This window comes from Diplotaxodon limnothrissa, linkage group LG7 (genome assembly GCF_057381915.1).
Source record: "Diplotaxodon limnothrissa isolate DT_005_m linkage group LG7, D_limnothrissa_male_GT1.1, whole genome shotgun sequence".
NCBI classification, from domain to species: Eukaryota; Metazoa; Chordata; class Actinopteri; order Cichliformes; family Cichlidae; genus Diplotaxodon; species Diplotaxodon limnothrissa.
In genome coordinates this window covers 43,844,850-43,866,622 of record NC_140602.1, presented here as the reverse complement: position 1 = coordinate 43,866,622, position 21,773 = coordinate 43,844,850, and the positions used below count along the sequence as shown (strand labels likewise).

Sequence of the window (21,773 nt, the reverse complement as noted above, 5' to 3'; positions counted from 1 at the left end):
TCTTATCTTATCTTATCTTATCTTATCTTATCTTATCTTAATTAAGACTTAAATAAAATGTGTAGGCATACACGAGATAAGTAAAATAAATTAAGATGTTCAAATCAAAAACTAACATCAAGTAAAAAACTAAACGTGCCGTAAAAAATGCAGGATGTTACTAGTCTGAGGAGATCAGTAGAGTGCCTATTTACATGATTCCCTTAGTGCACTTCTGTGTTTATGCTGTGTATACTGGTGTTTGCATGTGAGACAGAAAGAGACCTTGTTTCAGTGATAAGAGGGCTTACCAGGGCGGCCGATGGCTGTAGAATAATAACTGATGTTGAACCGAGAGCTGATGCAATGAGGGCAGTCTGTGAAATGCATGGCTGCCCAAACGAGGTAAAATCAACAGTGCTTCCCTTGCCTTCTTTCACACTCTACCTCCTTTCAAGTATTTTAAAGAAGATGAACAGAGTGACTGCTCCAAAGATAAACTCTACTTTCATCTTGGAGCAGCAGCAGCCAGAGCGGCATCAGAACACGGATCTGCAGAAGAGGATCGACAGCATGATGGTGATTTTGCTGCGGCTAATGCAGCACGAACATTCTCAGCTGGAGCTTCTTGATTAAACCGGAGATCCTGTCATCCCTTCTTAGCCTTTTTTTTTCAGATGGTTTGTTCCCAGCGTATCTGACCATGTCCACCGAGCTCACAGTGGCAGCACTGATTACTTGAATCTTGTGGATTCATAACAGCCAACACAACTCTACGCTGTGTTTGCAGTGTAAAGGTCAAGGCTGTTTTCGGCAAGCCGGGATGCCTGCCTCGCGAGCCGTTTCTGGTAGCCTGGTTCAGTGTCTGTAATCTAAAAAGTTTGTTGTCTGGAAACTTCAGCAAGTAACATCCAAAAGGTCCGTAGGCAAGGTAAATATATGGGTTTACATTACATTTACTATAACCCCAGCTCACCTTTTATGGGGCTCTGGCTCCTTGTTGTGGTGTATCTGTAAGTCACATTTTCGTGTACAGTTTGTATGTGAATGTGAGATTTTGTGTAGATGAATGTGCGTGTCTGTTTACTTTAATCATTAAAAACAAAAGTCTGAACATGTGAGCATGGATTTATTTTTTGAAGGGCTGATCTGCTTTATAAAACATATCACTGTATGTATTTCTCCAAATCTCCCAAACTCCACGACTCCAGAACGATGCACAGAATAATGCAAATGTTCCCTGAGTTTCAGAGCCCCTCTGGAGCCTCTAAAAGCTCTTTAAGCCTCTCTTTTAAAAAACATCTGAAAAGTATTCACAGCACTTCACTTGTTCCACATTTTTCATGTTAAAGCAAAACGGATTTAATTTGTTTTTTCACCTCAAAATTCTGCACACAATACTCCATAGTGACAAAGTGAAAAAATGTTTGCTTGATATGTTAATAATAAAACTAAAAACCAAAGATTTAAAATAGAAAACAAAATGTATAGACAGATGTGTGCATTTCCAAATCTTCAGTCAAGTTGTCGAAACATCTGATCAGCAGAAACAAGCATGCACCTGAACTCAACTTTAAGTGTCATGGCAGGCAAAGAAATCGCTTAATACTTATATATATATATATATATTATTTTTAATAAATGTGCATGAATCTGAATTTTATTAGACCTTATTAAATTAAAGATAAATGAATTCATGTTTTTATACTTAGCAAACTGGACTTCTCTGAAAACTCTAATTAATTTAATTTATATGGCACCAAATTACAATAACAGTCACCTCAAGGTGCCACAATAAAAATGACCTACAATAAGAGGGGTAATCTGATTGTTGAGGAAACACAATCAGATTACATTAATAAGCAAGCTCTTGGCGACAGTGGGAAGGAAAAACTCCCTTTTAACAGGAAGAAACTTCAGGCTGAAGGCGGGGCGTCCATCTGCAGCGATGACTGGGGGATTTTCTATTCGAGAATACAAGTCAATAACTGTAATTTGACATCTTAATATAAAAAAGCTTTTTTTAAAGCTTTTTTATAAAACAATTTAGTCTTAAACCTTGTGCATACTGGTGGATTAACCACTACAGTAACAGTGAGATATATATGTATATATTTTGCTGTGTCATTCAGTGATTTGTTTTATTGAAGTACTGATTATACAGGCAGCAAGCCAACTTCTGTCAATTTGATGAAAAGTCATACAAATAAACATTGGTTTTTATGTCTACTCACCATCAGACCACCTCATGGCATCATCCAGGTGTGGAGGCAGCCCCTTCCATAGTGAGCTGTCTTTAGGGTAGCCCAGGTCCATACGTCGCAAGTGGTCATCGTAGCGCCAGTAGCGGTTGTCCTTAAAAAAGTAGGTTTTGTCGTTGTGCAGCCAAACAAAGACGGCGTCCACTCCTTCCAGTGGCAAGCCAAAGTCACTGATTGGACGAGGGTAACCCTCTTCTACATTATTGTCTTTAAAAACCCAGTATTTTAAACCTGAGTGATGAACATAGAGGTTAAAATCAAACCTTTTATATGATAGGATGTATCCACACAATTACAAACTAAACTAAATGAAACAAACAAGCAAAAAAACAACTTGTGAACACACAGACTGAGTAATCGAATAAAGTTACATAGATTTACCTTTGAAAAACACGATTTTGTGGTCCCCTGGTCTCTCGTACACAGCATCCACACTGTCCAGATTAGGAGGAAGGCCCCTCCAGAAACTATGAATCTGAGCAGGACGGAGAGATACTAGGTGCTTCTCTCGAGTTAGCCGCCAAAAATACTTCCCTATGATGGACAGAAATAGCAAGTAAAGATCAATAAGAACTTCTTAACAATACTCTGCAGGATTTATTTAGAAGGAAAGCCACAGAGTGTGCTGTATCTTCAGTAGTCACATCACAAAAGCTAGCTACTCCTTCAATTTGGCTAATTAACAAACTCAGCACTTTTTACCTTCTGTTGATTCTTCTGGAACTACTTTGATAAACCAGTTAGCAGCACTGGAAATTGAAAAATTTGGCTTGAGTTTAGGAGGAAAACAATTTATTATCCAGTTGAGCGTAGCCAAAAAACATCATGTATGCTTATGAAAAATGAAAGAGAAAACAAAAATCAAAAATGCTGCTCCACTGATTTTTCAATATACCATACAGACTGGTTAATGCCCCAGAAACATCACTTTTTATGCTTAGTAGATTCAGTTCATCAACCAGTTTGGGCTTCATTTTCTTTGGACTGGAGAATTTGTGATAGTGTGTAAGCCTTTTACTCAACCTCATAGAAACACACATGACTTGGCTTCCTGTTGATTGCTGGCGCCACTGCTCGGCCCCACGCCCAGCCTCACTAACTTCACCATATGTTCTTAACTCATGTTTTTCGCCACATGTTCAATGTTGCACATTGAACTGCAACAACAATCAAAACCCAGTTCATCCAGGAAAACACTTTTTCTCCATATCTGACGTTGGACAATAAAGTACACTCTCCCTTTAGAAGAACGGCAAGGCATCCTTTGATCTTTAAGTGGAATCGCCGGTGGACCATTCACTAGTTCAATTTAGATTCATGGAGTTCAGTTAATGGCTTCAGACACTCAGGCAATGGCAGGGGAATTACTGTAAGAAAATGCAAGCGAGTGAGCGAATCAGTTTGAGACTCTAAGAAAGGACTCTCCAATCAAGATGTGCGGCTGCAAAACTACAAACAGACACAGTTTGATCTTGAAGAGACACCAAAGTGAACCCAAAGAGCCCTAAAATGACAGACCTACAAGATACTCTCAGAGAGAAAAATAAGGATGACAAAGAAACACAAAACAACCGCAAAGAAATGTAAAATAAATCCAGCAACAAAGCGACTCCTCGACTGTTGGAGTGCTCAAAATGAGAGTGTTAGATTTGTGTTCTCATGAGTAAATATATTAATTTATTTTATGTTGTGAAAGACGTTTTCTGATTGTCATTTTATTTTGAAAATGATTTTATTTTGGTGATTATAGATTACTTCACTTCCTGTTCCTGTTGTTCCGAAGCGCGAACTGCTGAAGTAATGTATGGTTTTCCCTCCTGTGTTGCTAACAATTAAAGAAACGGGGAAAGTAATCAACCACCAAGTGTGTGCATTATTAAGAGAACATGACCGAAGAAGAAGAAAACTCTTTGAGCTCAACAGGTTATGGGCCCAGGCGTGACACAACAGGAGGAAGATGGCAGAGGTTAGTTTTCAACGGAGACGAAAACAGTTACGAACTTTGGGAGACAAAGTTTCTCAGCCACATGCGGATCATTGGCCTAAAGGACACTATATTATCAGTCACTAACCCAGATGCAGAGAAGAATGCTGAATGCTACGCTGAACTGATACAGTTTCTCGATGATAAAAGTCTGTCACTGGTAATGAGAGATGCGACTGACGACGGAAGAAAAGCTTTAAAAATACTACGTGACCACTACGATAGTAAAGGCAAGCCCAGAATCATCGCACTGTACACAGAGCTGACGTCTTTACAGAAGAAACCAGATGAGACAGTGACAGATTATATTATCCGAGCTGAAAAAGCAGTGACCTCCCTAAGAAATGCAAAAGAAGTCATCAGTGATGGACTTATTATCGCTATGATTCTAAAGGGGCTTCCTGAAACTTACAAGCCATTTGCTATCCACACAACTCAAAGCAGTGAAGATTTAACATTCACACAGTTCAAAAGCAACCTACGAAGTTATGAGGAAACCGAGAAATTCGACAACAAAGTAAAAGCAGATAATGTGATGAAGGTTGATTTAACATCAATCACCTGCCATGGATGCGGAAACCGAGGACATTTTGTAAAAGATTGTCGCCAAAAGGGAACACCTAAGTGGTGTAGCTACCATAGAAGCTCGACACACAGTGATGAGACATGTAGAAGAAAAACCAAGTACAGAGATGATGCGAAACTAACTGTAGTAAAACAAGAGGACAAGAAAGAAGAGCAGACTTTTGTATTTAAAGTTAGTCAAAGACTTCTGCCTACTGACATAATAAGAGAAGGACTAATGGTGGACTGTGGTGCTACTTCACACATCATTACGGAGAAGAACAAGTTCATAAAGTTTGATGAGACTTTTGATCCTGGGAAACACTACATGGAGCTCGCTGATGGATCCAGGACAAACAACGTCGCACTCAAGAGGGGAGACGCCAACGTTTCTCTACGGGACATACAAGGACACTGTACCACCATCACACTGAGAGATGCCCTGTTCATCCCATCCTACCCTCAGAGCATATTTTCAGTGAAGGCAGCTACAACCTATGGAGCACAGGTGATCTTCAAGAAGGGACAGAATGAACTGGTGAACAAAGATGGGACAGTCTTCTCCATTGAAGAATACAACAGACCTCCTAGAGAAGAGGAAACCAGCACAAATGAACCAAACCCTGACATAGAAAGACATGAGGGTGATGAGCAAAACCAAACTGAGCGCTATCCTAACAGAGAAAGGAAACCTCCTAAATATCTAGAGGATTACACATCTAACTGCAAAGATTTAGCAAATGTAACCTCTGTAAGTGTTGATTATTGTTACAGAGCAACCTGTGGAATCCCCCAAACCTATAAAGAGGCGCTGATGTCACCAGAGGCACCAAGGTGGAAACAGGCAATGACAGAAGAAATCAACTCTCTGAAAGAGAATGACACATTCGAACTGACTACTTTACCTACTGGTAGAAATACCATTGGAGGAAAATGGGTCTACGCCCTCAAAGAAAATGAACAAGGACAAATATTCAAAGCCAGGTTTGTAGCAAAAGGTTACAACCAGACACAAGGAATAGATTACCAAGAGACATTTGCACCAACAGCAAACATGACATCTGTGCGAACCCTAATGCAAATAGCAGTCCAGAATGATCTTATTATCCACCAAATGGATGTTAAAACTGCATATTTGCATGCTCCCATTGAGGAAGAAATATACATGGAACAACCAGAAGGTTTTGAGCAAACAGAGTCAGGAGAAAACTTGGTGTACAAATTAAAGAAATCCCTTTACGGGTTAAAACAATCAGGTAGAAACTGGTACAAACTCTTGAATGACTACCTTGAACAAAATGACTTTGAAAGAAACCTTTCTGATCACTGTGTATACAGAAAGGACATTGGACATGAAACTCTACTCGTTATCATCTGGGTAGATGACTTGATCATTGCGGCTAGCAATACTAACTTGTTAAACACATTCAAAGAAACAATGAGGTCAAAGTTTAACATGAAAGACCTGGGGAAAATATCCAGTTTTCTTGGGATACAGTTTATACAAAAAGAGAGTGAAATCAGGATGAATCAGAAGAGGTACATTCAAAGAATGTTGGAACGCTTTGGGATGTCTGAATGCAAACCCAGATCCACACCGTGTGAACTAAAAATGGACACCACTACATGTGGAGGAAATGATGCAAATGAGACTGTTAACTCAAGAGAGTACAGAGAAATAGTGGGCAGTTTGATATATGCCATGACGTGTACGAGACCAGATATAAGCTGGGTTGTTAGCAGACTATCTCAAACACTAGCTCAACCCACGAGAGAGAACTTAGTAACGGCAAAACAAGTCCTCAGATACCTAAAAGGCACAAACGACTTCGAACTGATCTTTAAGAAAAGCAGTGAGGATCTAGATCTAATTGCTTACAGTGACTCTGACTGGGCATCCTCTGTAAAAGACAGACGCAGTACAACAGGCTACTGTTTTGCACTTACTAAAGAGGGACCAGTAATATCTTGGAAAACAAAGAAACAGCCTACAGTGGCACTCTCAACATGTGAAGCTGAATACATTGGTCTTGCAACCACTACTCAGGAAAGCATGTACTTAACCCAACTGTTAAACGGCATGGACAGAAAAAGGTACACATGTACTAAACTGTTTGGGGACAACCAAGGGGCCATTGCGTTGAGTAAAAACCCAGTGAACAGACAGAGGTCAAAGCATATTGATGTGAAATATCACTTCATTCGTGAAGCGGTAAATGAAAGGAAAATTTGCATTGAACACTGTCCATCAGAAGAAATGGCTGCAGACATACTAACAAAACCAGTTACAAGAGTGAGACTCAGAAAGTTTCAAAAATGGTTCTTTGGAAATGCATACGATGCTATGGGTTAACAGCATGAGAACAAAGGGGGGGTGTTAGATTTGTGTTCTCATGAGTAAATATATTAATTTATTTTATGTTGTGAAAGACGTTTTCTGATTGTCATTTTATTTTGAAAATGATTTTATTTTGGTGATTATAGATTACTTCACTTCCTGTTCCTGTTGTTCCGAAGCGCGAACTGCTGAAGTAATGTATGGTTTTCCCTCCTGTGTTGCTAACAATTAAAGAAACGGGGAAAGTAATCAACCACCAAGTGTGTGCATTATTAAGAGAACATGACCGAAGAAGAAGAAAACTCTTTGAGCTCAACAGAGAGCTTTGGGGCTTCAGACTTGCCTTCATCTACTAGGCCATTTGTCATATACCATTTCCTTTATTTATTTTTTATTTAATTTGTTTGGTCAGTATGCAAATATGCATTCCTTATGCAGAGGACTCAGTTAACTTGCAGAAGACTTCTGCACAAGACCCTCACAAATGCAAACATAATGTCTTCTCGCAACTTCAACTTGATCTGAAAATATCTTCAAGGTTTTTGCTATGTACGAATTCTAAGAGGAAACCAGCAACAGCCCTTTGGGTACTGTTACAAACCAAGGAAAACTAAGAAAAGAGCATGTTTTAAAAGCTGCTCTGTGTCCATCTTTGATAAGTGTAACTTCAGATCTCCATATTTGGCCATTTTTAAGAATAATAACAAATTAGTTTTACTGTATTAAATTATTTAACCATTTGTTGGACTGGGAAGGTTGTATCCTGCAATCATAATTACACACACACTCTGACTTTCTCCTTTCAGATTTGAATACCTTTGAAAAAGAAGGCCTCCCCTCGTATTTGGGCCACGGCATCAAAGTGACTGGTGCATCTGTCTGGAGCATCCCGTGCCAGTCTGAGTGAAAAAATAAGAAGCAGAAAAAAAGAAATGAAGACAAAAGATGGAAAAGGTTGTAGTAAAGAAGTTACTACAATTACAATCATATTCGCTACTATGCCGCATACCCACTAGACATAAAACATAAAGGAACCCAAAACGATCCAACCGAGTTGCAGCTGTTTGCATATAGAAAAATGTCACGATCGTACTCATCTAATGAGAGATGTTCTGAATGTGTGCACAAATGTGCATGTTATGTGCTTTAATTAAATGGGCTAAATATGAGGTGAAATGCTGTCACACTGAAACGGTGCGGTCTTTCAGAACATTTATCCCACAAGCTAATAAGTGATTTAAAGCACTGACGTGGTCAGCCTGCCAATTATCAAGGCAATAGCACTACAGACCTGCCACTGTGAGTGGGAGGGCGAGAGCTCTCCTGTTATCAACAAAGATCTCTATTCAGAGCTCTTTTAATGAAACTCTGCTGCCTATAGTGGTCAGCATTTGTGACCCTTGGCAAGCATGATATAGCTTTTCCACGCATCATGATAACATGGAGTGGGTGAAAAGTGAGTGATGAGGACAGTGAAAGGCCAATATTACTGATGGAAAATGGGCTTCTATTCTTCCTTGGTTTTAAAATGCTTTTAAATTGTGTGTATGCATGGAGGTCAGGAAGCAGCGGGTAGCAGGCGGCTTTCAATATAGCATGAAACATAAAATCTAGCTAAAAGGGCTAACAATTAAAACATTTATTCTTTATTATGGACTATAGCATTAGTTTAAATGGTTAAATAATGTGCAATTTATTATGCAATAAGAATAATATGCAATATAATGACCACATCTGGAACATGATATGTTGTGCTGTTGAAAGCACTAAATTGGCAGGGCTGTGAGAAACAGCTTTTGGAGGTAGCAAGCGGCTGTTTTTACTTAGTTTTGCTTTTCTGGGTGAATCTATTGGGGACGTTTATTACACTTTCCACTCCAACATCTTTAGTGCAGTGAACAGAAAGACCCAAGGGGGCTTGTAAAAAGAATAAACCACAATTTTGTGTTTGTGTGTGTGTTTGAGAAGGCCAGAAAAGCAGAAAGAGAGAAGATGAAAGGTTGAAGTGTATCATTTATGTGTTAGGCTACCAGAATCATTAAATTATTTGCACTGTGCTGAAAGCACACCAGGTGTCCTACTTACAGGAGTGTGGATCTGTTTTCGGGGAGGTCCAGTAGAACAGGAGGTTCAGCTGTCTGGGAGGGGTTTCCTGGTCGATTTGTATGGGAAACTGAGTCTCTGACACCTGAGAGGGATACGTGTGATTTCATTTGAAGAGGAAAAACAAAACGTGGCAAAAAATTACACTGTTTTATTCCTTCATGTAGGAAAAAAAAAGATTACCGGTACTTATATTGTCACATAAAAATCATCAATTTCCAGAAAGAATTGAACATTTTGCACATTTTTAAAAATTGCTTGCTCAGTTGTTCATCGTTTGTACGTGTTTCTTTTATTACAACCAAATATAGCAGTCTTGTCTTAGTGTCTGTCTATCTTTAATTTAGTTCAATTCATTCTCCTCCATTCTGTCCCGTCCTTTAACATTCTTTCCTGCACTTCATTCTCAGCTCATGATCATTAGTCTCCCCTCAGCTCACTGATACTCTGTATATCAGGGAATGGTGTGATAAGGTCATATGCCATAAAGAGGTCCAATTAACTCCAGCCACGTTTTCATTAATCAATAACAGTACTCTACACAACTTGTCAATCCTTTTCTGTTTCAGTCACACGCACACACACACACCGATATGCAGAGGGAATGGAAACCTCATACCGTAGAGCTGCCAGACTCTGACTTTGTCTTCATAGGGTAGATCATATTTCAGCGGGTCTCCCACGGGACCCTGGTAGTATGGTCTCATGATAGACTCTATGGCTGATGTGTGCACCAGGCCGATGGCATGACCGAACTCATGGACTGCGACTGCAAACAGATCCATCCCATGAGATTCTAAGGCAGACACAGAAAGAGGGGAACACTCATTAGCCTTACATGCATATCTGACTTTTTTTGGTCTCATACCTGCTCAAAGTGGACAAGACTGTGTGAGACTATTAAAAACCTGCATTAGTAATGATGCACATTAGAGGTCGGTACAGGAATAAAACATAAAGACGCACTTCTGGAAACTATTCTTAATTTATTTAAGAGAGAACTGACTTCAATCAAAGAAGTAGCTGCACACAAGTATTACTGCTGCTCTTCACCACGGTAGAAAGATTAAGCCACAAGCATGACAAGAAAAGTTACCTAAGAAACACCTTCTCGTTCCTTTCTTTAAACATTTCAAAACTAACCTGCGCTCTTTTTAGGGCAGTAAGAGAAAACAGCGGTGTTATCAATGTGAAACTGTGACATAGCAGAAAACTACTATATTCTTCTCTGCAGTTTAACCATAGCTTGCCTGTATCACCTCCAGCTTTGATTGAGATCACCTAGCTGCTTACAGATTTTTGTAAAACCCGTATAGCCACTGTTTGCGTGTTTATCCCTTTTATGAGTGAACTCTATAGGTTGCAAGTTAAGAAGCGTGACAGACAGCTCCTGTGGCTGTGAGTGCTGTTAGGAATGTGGTGCAGTGAGATAACTATGGTAATACTGCCTGAGCCCCTGGGCTGCCAATCAAATCCTAAGTGTGGAAAGACACCCAAAGAGGCTGCAGGCTATTAAAACACATTTCCCTGGATGTTGAGCTAAGAGGAAACGGCAACGCTTCCAAAAACTCCTTGTTTGGCTCTGCTAAGCAAGACAAAACCTGGTTTTTGAGATTTAGATTCGCAAAAATGTGAGTGCGGGCGAGTCGAGCCAAGCTAGCTTAGAGTTCCTCGGTGACTAGGATCAAATCAGCATTCTGTTAACCTTATGTTGGCCTCGACTTGGGAACGTCTTAGCGCTGTGCTCTGTCAAAAGACAAAGGACAATTGGAGAAGTGCACTTGTGCTTGCTGCACCTGGGATTTCCAGAAGCCAAATGCCAACTCTAATCTACATGAGCACAAGGTGGAGAGAGGGAGTGTGGATAAATGAAAGGATCGAGGGAGAAAACAGGGATTCAGAACAAAGTAGGCACCATGTCATCGCATTTACAACCCATCTGAGGTTGACAGACAAAAAAAATGCTCGTGCCTGCGGACAAAGAGAGATTTACGTGGATGAATAAGACTTATTGAGTTAGACTCCCATGCCTGGAAAAAAAACAGACAAAAAAAGAAAAGAAAGTAAGCACAATAACATCACTGACAACAATTTGTGTAATTCCAGGTTATTATAAGATAAAATATTTAAAAAAAAAGTGCTACTACTTTAATGCACAGTAAATACAATGCAATAAGGTACAATACTCTCTTGGATATGACATGATGAGTCCAGAATGCTGCAAACATGGCCTGCAGCATTTGGTTAAAAGTTTAATAAGAATGGTGTAACATAAGGTAGACGGAAAGAAACAAGTACACAACTAGCCAAGGGCTATCCTTTTCATCTGGCGCCAATCCATGCGCTATTATGACCTTGCATTACCTTGTGCCAATCTGGAATCGGTTTATACAGTGCTTAACAAATTTATTAGATCACCACCCAGTGTAAGGTTTACGTCACAGCTGCTCTAATGTAGTACTGCCAACTACCAAAATCTTTCTTTATGTTTCTGTAATGGTGAATCCACCGGTATGCACCAGCTCTTTAATCAAAAAAAATTATTATTGTTGCTATCTATGTTTTTTTTTTTCTAATTTACTGTAAGAAAAAAAATAGTTTCAGTGGTTGAATTTTCAGTAATCCAGTACTTTTAGTTTTAAGCAAGTGTTTTAGAGGTTTTCTTTAACAGGGTGGTCACTGTATATATTTTTGAATACAAATGTTTAAATTACACATTTGTGTTTAAACTTGGTTCATGTGGTAAATTAACGAAGGGTGATGATTCAGAAGCTCCTGAGGCCTTTTTTTCTATCAATGATTTTTATAACTGATTTCTCAAACTAAACAAATGATGAACTACATGTTTTTTCAAACTTGTAACACTCAGAAACAAAACGTCTGTCTGTAAAAGCAGTTTATTACAACCTGTAATTGCAACACCATAAAAACAGTCTGTTTAAGGAAACACAAGGCAGTGCCCACGGTTGCAAGAACTTGGGCTTTCTCACAAAAGACTATTGTTTGTTTCCTTATCCACACTCGAAATTACACCATTTAATGTAATAAGTCTATTAATATAAGCTTGACTATGAAGGCAACTCTGGCGATTTCCTAACCTAACAAAACTCCTTGCAAATCACCAAACACAGCTTAAAAATAATTATAAAGTATTCACTGGCGTGGTGCTGAGGGACGGGCAGTTAAAGATGGTTTAAGGTGAAGGACTTCCTAACATCAAGGCATTCCTATTGTAAATGTTGGAATCTATGCAGAAGTACTTGTGTATTGGATCGGAGTTTTTATACTTCATCCAAAGTCTTCTGGTAACATTCAACCCACATATTTTGCTTCTGCATCTTTCCCCGACGGACTTTCTATCTAGAACACTGGAAAGTATACTAAAGGCCTAATTTTCTGCAGTACTCCAGTGCAACCTCTCGTTGCTAAAACCCAAATAGAAAGCTGATCAAACTTGACATCAATAAATAAACTTTACTTTTTAGAACTCTGTGAAAAAGTGTCCAGAGAAGCAAACTCACATTTTTAAGTATTAATCAAAGTTTCGTGAACCCCGCTGAGCTTCCAAAGAAGGAAAACTAGACAGAAGTAAGATTCTTGTACTGTAATTTAAAAAGCATGCCCAACTTTTCATTTGGAAATCAAAATCTGTTCCGAGTGAGACGTGTGACAAAAATAAACATGTAATGGTGACACGGTTTCGAAATGACCTCAATTATATCTTTGGATTACTCCAATTTCGTGCTACTAGCCTCCAAAGATAATCAGTGTAATAATAATATTGCTCTCAATGTAGCGGGTCAGGCTCTATTAATAAATGTAACTCTGCCTATCCCATAATCAGCATTTGGAGACAATACTTCTTCTGAGCTGCAAAGTGTATGCAAAGAGCTATTATATGATGTCAAAATTAACTGTGAGAAATGGAGATCTGCATCAGCTCCTTTGTGAATATTTAGTGAGCTAAATTAGGCAAGCTGGCAGCTGCGCAAAAATGATCCTTTATATTAAGCAGGCCGAAGAGCTGCTATACAAAACTGTTTAATCAGTACATTTTCAGATTGTAACAAAACCCAGAAGCAGAAACATCTGGCTCGCAGACATGAGTGACTAAACACAGAGTAGAAGAACTGGAACAACATGCTGGTACCTTAAATATTCTTTTAAGGTAGTAAAATAATGACAGATTTTGAAATGAATTCCATCCATCCATCTATTTTCTTCTGCTTATCCAATTCAGGGTTGCATGTGGGCTGGAGCCTATTCCAGCTGTCTTAGTGCGAGATGATTGGTGGCAAAAAGGGATCACCCGCTACTCTTTGGACCAGGTTATACAGGTTATAGAGGTAATGCAAGTTAAGAGGGTTGCAGTGAAATTTCATATACGATACACTGAGAATTTTGAATTATATGTGGAAATATAAAAAGTAGGTAAACGTTCACAAAAAGTGATATGAGATTTAAAACTCAAATGGAGGTCAAGATTCTCAGAGGTGGTCTATTAAGAGGAAAATGTAGTGACTGGCCTTCTTAGTAAATGAGCTGTGGCCGATTACCACAATGTCAGGTTTGCCAGGATTGAGATGGTGGAAAGTTAAACAAATCCACTTTGTAAAAAAACCCAAATGCAAAAAAAAGAAGCCAAACAGTCATGAGAGAGAAGTAAAGCTTCTCACATAGCAGTGGAAAGAAAGTTAAGCAGATGGCCTGATATCACTTCAAATTAAAACTGAAAAGGTCCAATGATTGACCTTTAAAGGTATCCCACCTGGGAGAGAGATGAAGCAGAAGAAGGTATCGAATCATTATCATGAATACTAAAATGTCTGTCAGTGAAATATGATAAAACTGAGTGAAGTAGCAGAAATGCCAGGTCCAGTTAAACTTTCTCTAGGTTTAGAATCGCACGATCAGTGGTGTCAAAATCAGAAGTTAGAAATGTGCTAAAAGGGGGAGGGAAAGACTTAAATAATCATGTATGCACCCAGAGGAAACTGATTGATTAATTGATAAGCCAGCGAATGCAGAGGAAATAACAGGAAGGAGACCTATTTAACAAAGAAGTATTTAACAAATCTTGTTGAAATTGTGTCTTTGGGGAAAGATGATGGGTGCACTTAAGTAATTATATCTTTGAGATCTCGTGGGAATTGGATTAAACTCAGACAACAGGACAAGGCAGGTAACTCATTCAGAGGGATGAGCTCCAAGGTGGGAATCTGCAATAAGATCTTGCCAACAGCAAAACTGAGAAAGTTGTCCCAGGCATCGTAAAGCATGACTAGCACAAGGATTCAGGACCAGCTTAATAATACACTACAGTATATTCTGATGAAGAGAAAGGCTAAAGCCACGGTTAAGCGAAAAATACAAATTTTCTCCTGAGAAAAGGACGTTTTGTCAACTGTTCCTCGTGGTCCAGTATAAAAACAAATTCAATGCTCAAAATGTAAAACTCCAAGTGCCTAAGATGAGAGAATATTTTTTAATGTTAACGGCTCACATTCCTACTGTTCCTTATCCCCCGACTCTGTAGTCCTCTGTAGCTTATCTATGTTTTTATTTTACATTTTACCTACGATCTGTTTGACTGTAATGGATCAGACTGTGTTAGTCAGTCTAACTTTGCCCTTCCAGAAAACATGGATTTAATTATTTTCTAGGCACTTAAACAACTTAGCAAAGAACTTATTTTAAATTGTATTTTTTAGACACATTGTTATTAGCAGACTGCTGCCAAAACAAAATATGTTCCCATTTCTTTAGCAGATTCCATGAAAAATGGTAAAGATTACATTAAAGGCAATTTTGCAGACATAAAATAGTATTTTTGCATCAATGGGATTCCCGAAGCACTATTATCCAAAAACTTAGCATATCCTGGCATGGTGTGCTTTGGGTTCTTTAAGATTTTGAGGAAATTGGACTAGTGGGAGACAAAAGAAAAACTGCAGGCCTAAAAACCAAAAACCTACAGCAGATGAACACTACCTCAAAGTCCTGTCCTTAAGAAATCTTCCAAAGATCTGAGCATAAGAGAGACATCGGGCCCTTCAGTTTATCTTCAGAAAAGAAATGGTCTCAAAGGTAGGGGTGCTGCCAAGAAGCCATTATTAAGGAACCAGGGAGGGAGGGCTAAGGTGTGCCACATTACACAAAGAACAGGACTAAAAATGAGTGGCAACAGGTTTGGCAACAGATAAAAATTTTGACAAAAAGACTTTAGCACAGTCTTGTACGATGTCAACATTAACTTAATAATGACTAATTAATGAAGGGACAAAGAAGGGAGATCCACACAGAAACTACTTTACCAGGGTGCAAACTGACAGAAATGCACCAGCCTTCTGCGAAGAGGGAGACCGGCATCTTGGAAAGAGACCACCTTATACAGGCATCAAAACAGGTGAAGTCTCTTCTTTAATGGATAGCAGGAGGTGGTGTTAATGAGGACCTGAACAAGAAGAAACATCAAGGCTGTATAATCCATAACCAACACCCACCCCCCCTACAAACAGGGTCTTTGGAACATGATACTCGTGAAAGTACGTCAGCCATCACATTATCTCAATCTAATGTTACATTGGCTTACAGCTAATATAAAAGGCCGAAGGAACGACAACCAAGCTACCAGTTGCTGTTTCATATGCTGTTAATGGGTGATGATCTATATGAACAGTTACTGGCAGTGATGATCTAACACACACTTCGATGCCCAAATAAGTGCCACTGTTTCCTTCTCGACCACTGAATAGTTAAGCTGCTGCTGGCTGAATCAGCGTGAAAAGAAGCAGACGCCAAGGCCGAGACGTCACTCTCCTTAAATCAGCTTTATTTTACAATTGTTTTAGCTTCTTGACAGTAACTACCCAGCACCGCACAGTAAACAGGCTCAAAGTTAACAACCACCTGTTGAACATAGTGGAGCATTTAGCAGTTAATGAGACAGACATTTCCCCGAGGATGCAGGAAGAGAGAATATTGGGTTTATTGTTGTCAGCAGAGTATATGATAATGTTGCTGTTTTTTTGTCTGACAGAAGAGCAAACAGGCCAGCTGTTACCTAAAATGTTCATAGTGATATTTCATCAATATGTTTAACAGTTAATTTAGGTTTAAGAGAAAGTAAAAAAAAAAAACCCCAAAGCATAACTCAGTCTGAGAAGTCAAAGCGTCGGCGTATTCAGCACGTCACTTATTACCTATAAAATGGATTTTTATTGCTGTAAAATGAGCTGAGTGTCAGACTTTAGATTACTAAAGTTTTGCAGTTAATTTAAAATGCAACAGAAAGAACAAGCACATTTGAAATTCAATAATTTCTAATCATCTTGGTCTAGAAGTGCTAAAGTGCTTCAAGGAATTTAAGTAGACAGTAAAAAAAAAATAAATAAAAGCAGCATTTACACAAACCTGAATTCTGAGCTAACTTCATTAAAACATTGTAAGCTGCAGCGAACGGGATTTTCTTTGGCACTGGTTGGCCATAAGACACTTTCCCCCCTTTATGGAGTACAGGCGAAGAAGAAGAGGCAGATGCCTGATTACCAAATGAAAGAGTCTGATGTGATTTTTTTTTGATGTACATTTCACCCTTCATCACAGGCAGTGAAACACTAGCCTTGAAGGCTGGAACATCTAACAAGGTAAGATGATTCACTGCCAGCATCTTTTCTCTCCTGCTCACAGTAAGAATCTGTGTTTTTAACACTAGTGCGGTCTTCCATCAGGCTGTCACCACCGCTGAGCAATTCGTAGCTGGAAGCACGAGTCTTTGCACAGAGAATTTTATTTGCTTAAATTACCTCTTCTAAGTCAGCGTTTGTCTGTGTAAGACAATTGTGTGGCTTGAAGAGATCAATAGAGGTCATGAAGACAAGAGCGCTCCTCTGATCCCTCTTTTCTTTAGCAACCTGCTCTCATTAATCACGACCACATTGACCCAGACGATGCTCTGAACTCCTGGAGCATCACGTCATCATGCCGTGACACTGATGCAGGCTGTTGGGAGATGTAATTGAAGCAAATTGAGTTGCGGTAACATATGTTTCCTAGTTTTAGGGCAAAAGCAAACAAAGAAATTGAACTATCACCCTGCCTGCAGACTTGGACTACGTGTCTTTATCGATTGGGTTTTTGTCTAAATTAAGTATTCAATATACTTTTATTTGACAAGGAAATTGCATTATATAACAATCACAATGGATTGTTTCAAGGAGCTATCGCACTAATACCACATCTTCAGGTGTTTCTTTTTTCAAAAGAAAGGTTTAGTATTTTGGGAAATACGATTCTGTGAGCATTATCATTTCATCTAAGGCAAGAAGGCAAATAATACTCGCAAAATGTCAGACATTAGAGTTTAAAAATAAACCACATTCAAAATGCATATACGTGTTATTGACTGTGCATGCATAAATTAGATTTAGATTCTTTTTTTTTAGCCATTTTTAGTTCAAATTTAGCTATGCTTCTTATTTTGCAAGCACATCCTGCAGTTGACTAATAAATATAAATAGTTTACAAAAAGTAAAAGTAGAAGGTATTGCCTTTCCTTATGAAATAGAGTGGAATAGAAACCTCTCAGTAGAAGTTAAAGACTATAAAAATGCACTTCCACGCAAAAGAGCATGCCCACAACCCTAGAAATCTCATCTCTGCTTCATTGCGTCGCAATTACTCTTTCATCGATTGTCATTGGTGCAGCTGTTAGCTGACATCACAAATTATAGTGGTGCTTTGTGGTCTGGTGGAGACATTTATTTCAGCTTCTGATCGGCACAAATCAAAAGGAAACATTTTGCTGTCGGCTAAAATACTTTAATCACCCTAAATATGGTGCTATTTCCCTCTGGTCTTTTAAATTTAAAGACTCAATTCTTGTAAAAAAAAAAAAAAAAGAAGCCCCATGGCATAGTAAAATTAGATCAATAAATGTCAACAGTGAACAATAAACAGCTTGTGCTAATTGCTGAAAAAAAAACTGATTTCCTCGGTTTGGGTAGGACGTTGGAGTGGATTCTTTGTTTGTGGCGGTTGGAAGAGATGAAAGGTCTTTTATGCTTCCTAACAAGCTTGTGAAAACAGTCAATGCTGCTGTAGTCACCACACTGAAGCCACAGCATGTTATATTCATAGTTCGAACAGATAAAATATTGATAATACAATCTGGAACATGAATAAAAGGTAGGAGGCGCAGCTTGGTTCCAAAGTACAAGTACAAAGTACAGCAATCTTGTTTTGAATACAAAAACCTTGGTGAGTATGGAAGTTCAAAACTGTTCTCAAGCACTTTTCATTTTGTTAAAGTTTTGTTGACGCAGACCGTTTCAGGCTCTTTATTTCATAGTACTCTGGAAGTGTCTCACAGAAACAGATCATCCTTCAGTTTTTTATGTTCTTTTCATCATGTTAAACACTGAAGCAGGTTGGGTACAGCAGCAGAAGGCCGCACTGGGTGCAACAGCTTGCACGGGCTCACCAAAATGGGACAACAGAAAATCTGCTGTTATCTCTGGGTGGTAGGTTCAGAATTTGGCTTAAACAACATAAAGGCTGATCATGCCTATCCCATATCTCTGAAACTGGTCATGCAACATGTAGCACCTGTATAAAAAAGGCCAAAGCAGACTGTGCTTCCTCAGGAGGCTGAGGTCTTTCAACATCTGCGGGAAGCTCCTGAGGATGTTTTACCAGTCGGTGGTTGCTGGAGTACTGTTCTATGCTGGGGGAGCAGCACGGCAAAGAAGGACTCATCCAGGCTGGAAAAACTAATCAGGAAGGCTGGCTCTATGGTCGGCATGAAGCTGGACACTCTGGTGACAGCGGCAGAGAAAAGGACACTAAAGAAACTGCTGGACATTATGGACAATGCTGGGCATCCTCTGCACACGGTCGTGAATAATCAGAGGAGCCTATTCAGTAATAGGTTGCTTCTCCCAAAGTCAAGAACCAACAGACTTAAAAACTCCTTTGTCCCACACGCCATCAAGCTGTTTAACTCCTTGTTGGAGGAGAGAGGGAGGGGAAACAGGGGGACAAAGGAGGGCGGGAACAACTGAGCTTTAGTGCTTTTTTTCACTGTGCAGTATTCGTAATATTCTTTCTTATATTCGACTGTGCAATAATCACTGTGCAATAGACTCACTCAAATGTGCAATCCACTGGTATTCCTATTTATCCCTATTATATATTCTGTATTTATATTATGTGGTATATTTATGCTTATATCCTTTCTCTCATTCCCCTTTATTGTATCTGTAACATGCAACTTCTGCTGTGCTACTGGAAACAGAATTTCCCGGAGGAACCCACCCGAGGGATTAATAACGTTTCATCTAATCTAACCTAATCTAATTAAGACTGCAGTGTGCCCATCTTCTGATGGCTACTTCCAGTAGGATAAGCCACCGTGTTACAAAGCTCAAATCATCTCAAACTGATTTCTTGAGCATGATACTGAGTTCACTGTAATTAAATGGACCCCATAGTCACCAGATCTCAATCCAAAAGAACACCTTGGGATGTGATGGAAAGAGCCAACAAACGCAGCCAACAAATCTGCAGCATCTGTGAAAGATGTAGCTAATAAAGTGTGTTCCTTACCTGGTGACCTGAAGGTCCAGGCCTCGTCATCATCAAAGTGTGTATCCCCAGCAGTAAACCTCTCTCCAGGGAAAAAGGCATGTGCCACTGTGCCACCCGGCCCATCAAAGGGGTATCCATCGTTGTGGTCAGCCTTAGTGAAGTCGATTTGAATATCTGCATCACTGCCAGCTACTTCATGAAAGTTAAGGGGCGCAATATCGCTCCAGACCTTCAGGGCGTAGTACATGAGGGCTCGAACAGTGTCCCTGCCCAGTAAAGCCGAATCCTTAGGAAAGGTCCTGACTCTGTGAGAGAAAACAGAGATCACATATATGCTGAGAAAGAATGTGAAATAGATGGATCGATCTATCCACAGTATAGATCGAGTTCTTCATTTCAAATGCCACCAAACCTTTCAAGACTTTTTTTTTAGATTTCTTTTCTTTCCTCTTTTTCTTTTCTTTTCTTTTTTTTTTTTTTTACACATCATGAAGACGTTTTACAGAAATATCATTTATATCTGTCAAATACTGAAAAGTAATATAGTTTTTATGAACTCTGTTAATCAGACTAATCAGAATCTCCTTTTTGATCTTTCATGATTTACAGCAACATTTCATTACTTTTTCACTGTGGAGTCGCTGCTCTTTATAGTACTGTATAAGAAGTGCTGCATTAGAAATACTCAGTTTCTCTGCCAAGATAGGCGACTCTTTTCATCTGACTTCTGGTACAGCTTTAGTGTTATTGATTAGAACATTTTTCTGGGAAAGTGAACTCTCTTCTTTGAAAGAAGAACATTTTATTCTTGTTTTTATGAAAGTATAGTACACTAAATCTAACTCGTGTGAGTGCCAAATGAAGCACTCTGCACTCCTTTTTTCCATCTTAAATTTAAGTTAATCCATATTTCATTTATTTATATACTTCAAAGGATATCGCACATTAATTTACATCAATAAAGTGAATGTATCAAATTCTGATGAAAGGATTTGGTCCTTGGCCTTTCCTGCTTCACAGAATAACAGCAGTGAAATCTCACTACATTTATCCCAGTATAGTGTTTTTTTAGCTATATTTTGGCTGCTTTCTCAGCTGATACCAACAAACATAAAGAAGCATCATGTATTAACGTAACAGTTTTTTTTCTTTTTTTATTACAAGGAGATGAAAAGATATGAGATGCTTCAACATTTTGAAAGAATAAACAGCCTCATGTGTGGGGTCTATATACAGGTAAGGTATAAAGTTTCATGTTACGGTTGTGCTTAACAATTCTACGAATGGAAAAAAAGATAAATGAACAACAAAGTTATTTTTTTTTTGCTGCAGTGATTTTCAAACTTGTTTTTTTTAATGCCAGCCTTCCTCTTTTTCATTGTACTTTTGTTTTTCTGAGTTTTTTGCTAATATTCCCAGCAAAACAAAGTCATTCATGAGGCTCCATTAATATTTCTGTACTAAACCTCTCGCCCTGTGGTGGCTGGGATCAGCTGGCTGGCTGGATGGGAACGACCTGGCCAATCAGATAGCAGAAATTGCTCTTTGGCCTGTTGCCATAACGCTCTGCTAATTGTGACTGATTGACAGTTTCAATAATAAACCCAGTTTAATTGTATTCAAGTTTTTTATTGTACTATTGTGGATTAGTAGCACCATTTCTAACCCACAATACAGTCTAACATCATCAAGTTCAAAACTGATAGAAAATGAACTAAAAGATAAATAAATGAAAGCATTTGTGCTGTTACGCATGTTAATTTAGATGTATTTAAATTTTAGCTTAAACAAATCAAAGGTTTTGACTTTTTCCCCCATGTTGCATCACATGCTGTGATTGGGTCATCAATGACGAAGATTCGTGGTTTAAGCATGCTTTTTTGTTGGTCCCAAGTATGCATAGCGTAACACGCTGGTTTACGAACCTTCGTCTACCTTGTTGTAGCGATTCACAGCG

At 38.9% G+C, this 21,773-nt stretch overlaps 1 protein-coding gene across 1 annotated transcript in view; it reads right to left on the bottom strand.

The window, feature by feature from the left end:
- mmp17a (matrix metallopeptidase 17a) overlaps nucleotides 1-21,773 on the bottom strand; it is a 119,803-nt gene that overhangs the window by 10,031 nt on the left and 87,999 nt on the right. Inside the window, exons 4-9 of the mRNA XM_085359737.1 lie at nucleotides 19,835-20,121; nucleotides 9,849-10,025; nucleotides 9,212-9,314; nucleotides 7,943-8,025; nucleotides 2,622-2,774; nucleotides 2,214-2,471 (exon numbers count right to left, since the gene is read on the bottom strand). Of these exons, the coding sequence (XP_085215863.1) occupies nucleotides 2,214-2,471; nucleotides 2,622-2,774; nucleotides 7,943-8,025; nucleotides 9,212-9,314; nucleotides 9,849-10,025; nucleotides 19,835-20,121 (1,061 nt within the window). The remainder of the gene's footprint in view (nucleotides 1-2,213; nucleotides 2,472-2,621; nucleotides 2,775-7,942; nucleotides 8,026-9,211; nucleotides 9,315-9,848; nucleotides 10,026-19,834; nucleotides 20,122-21,773) is intronic.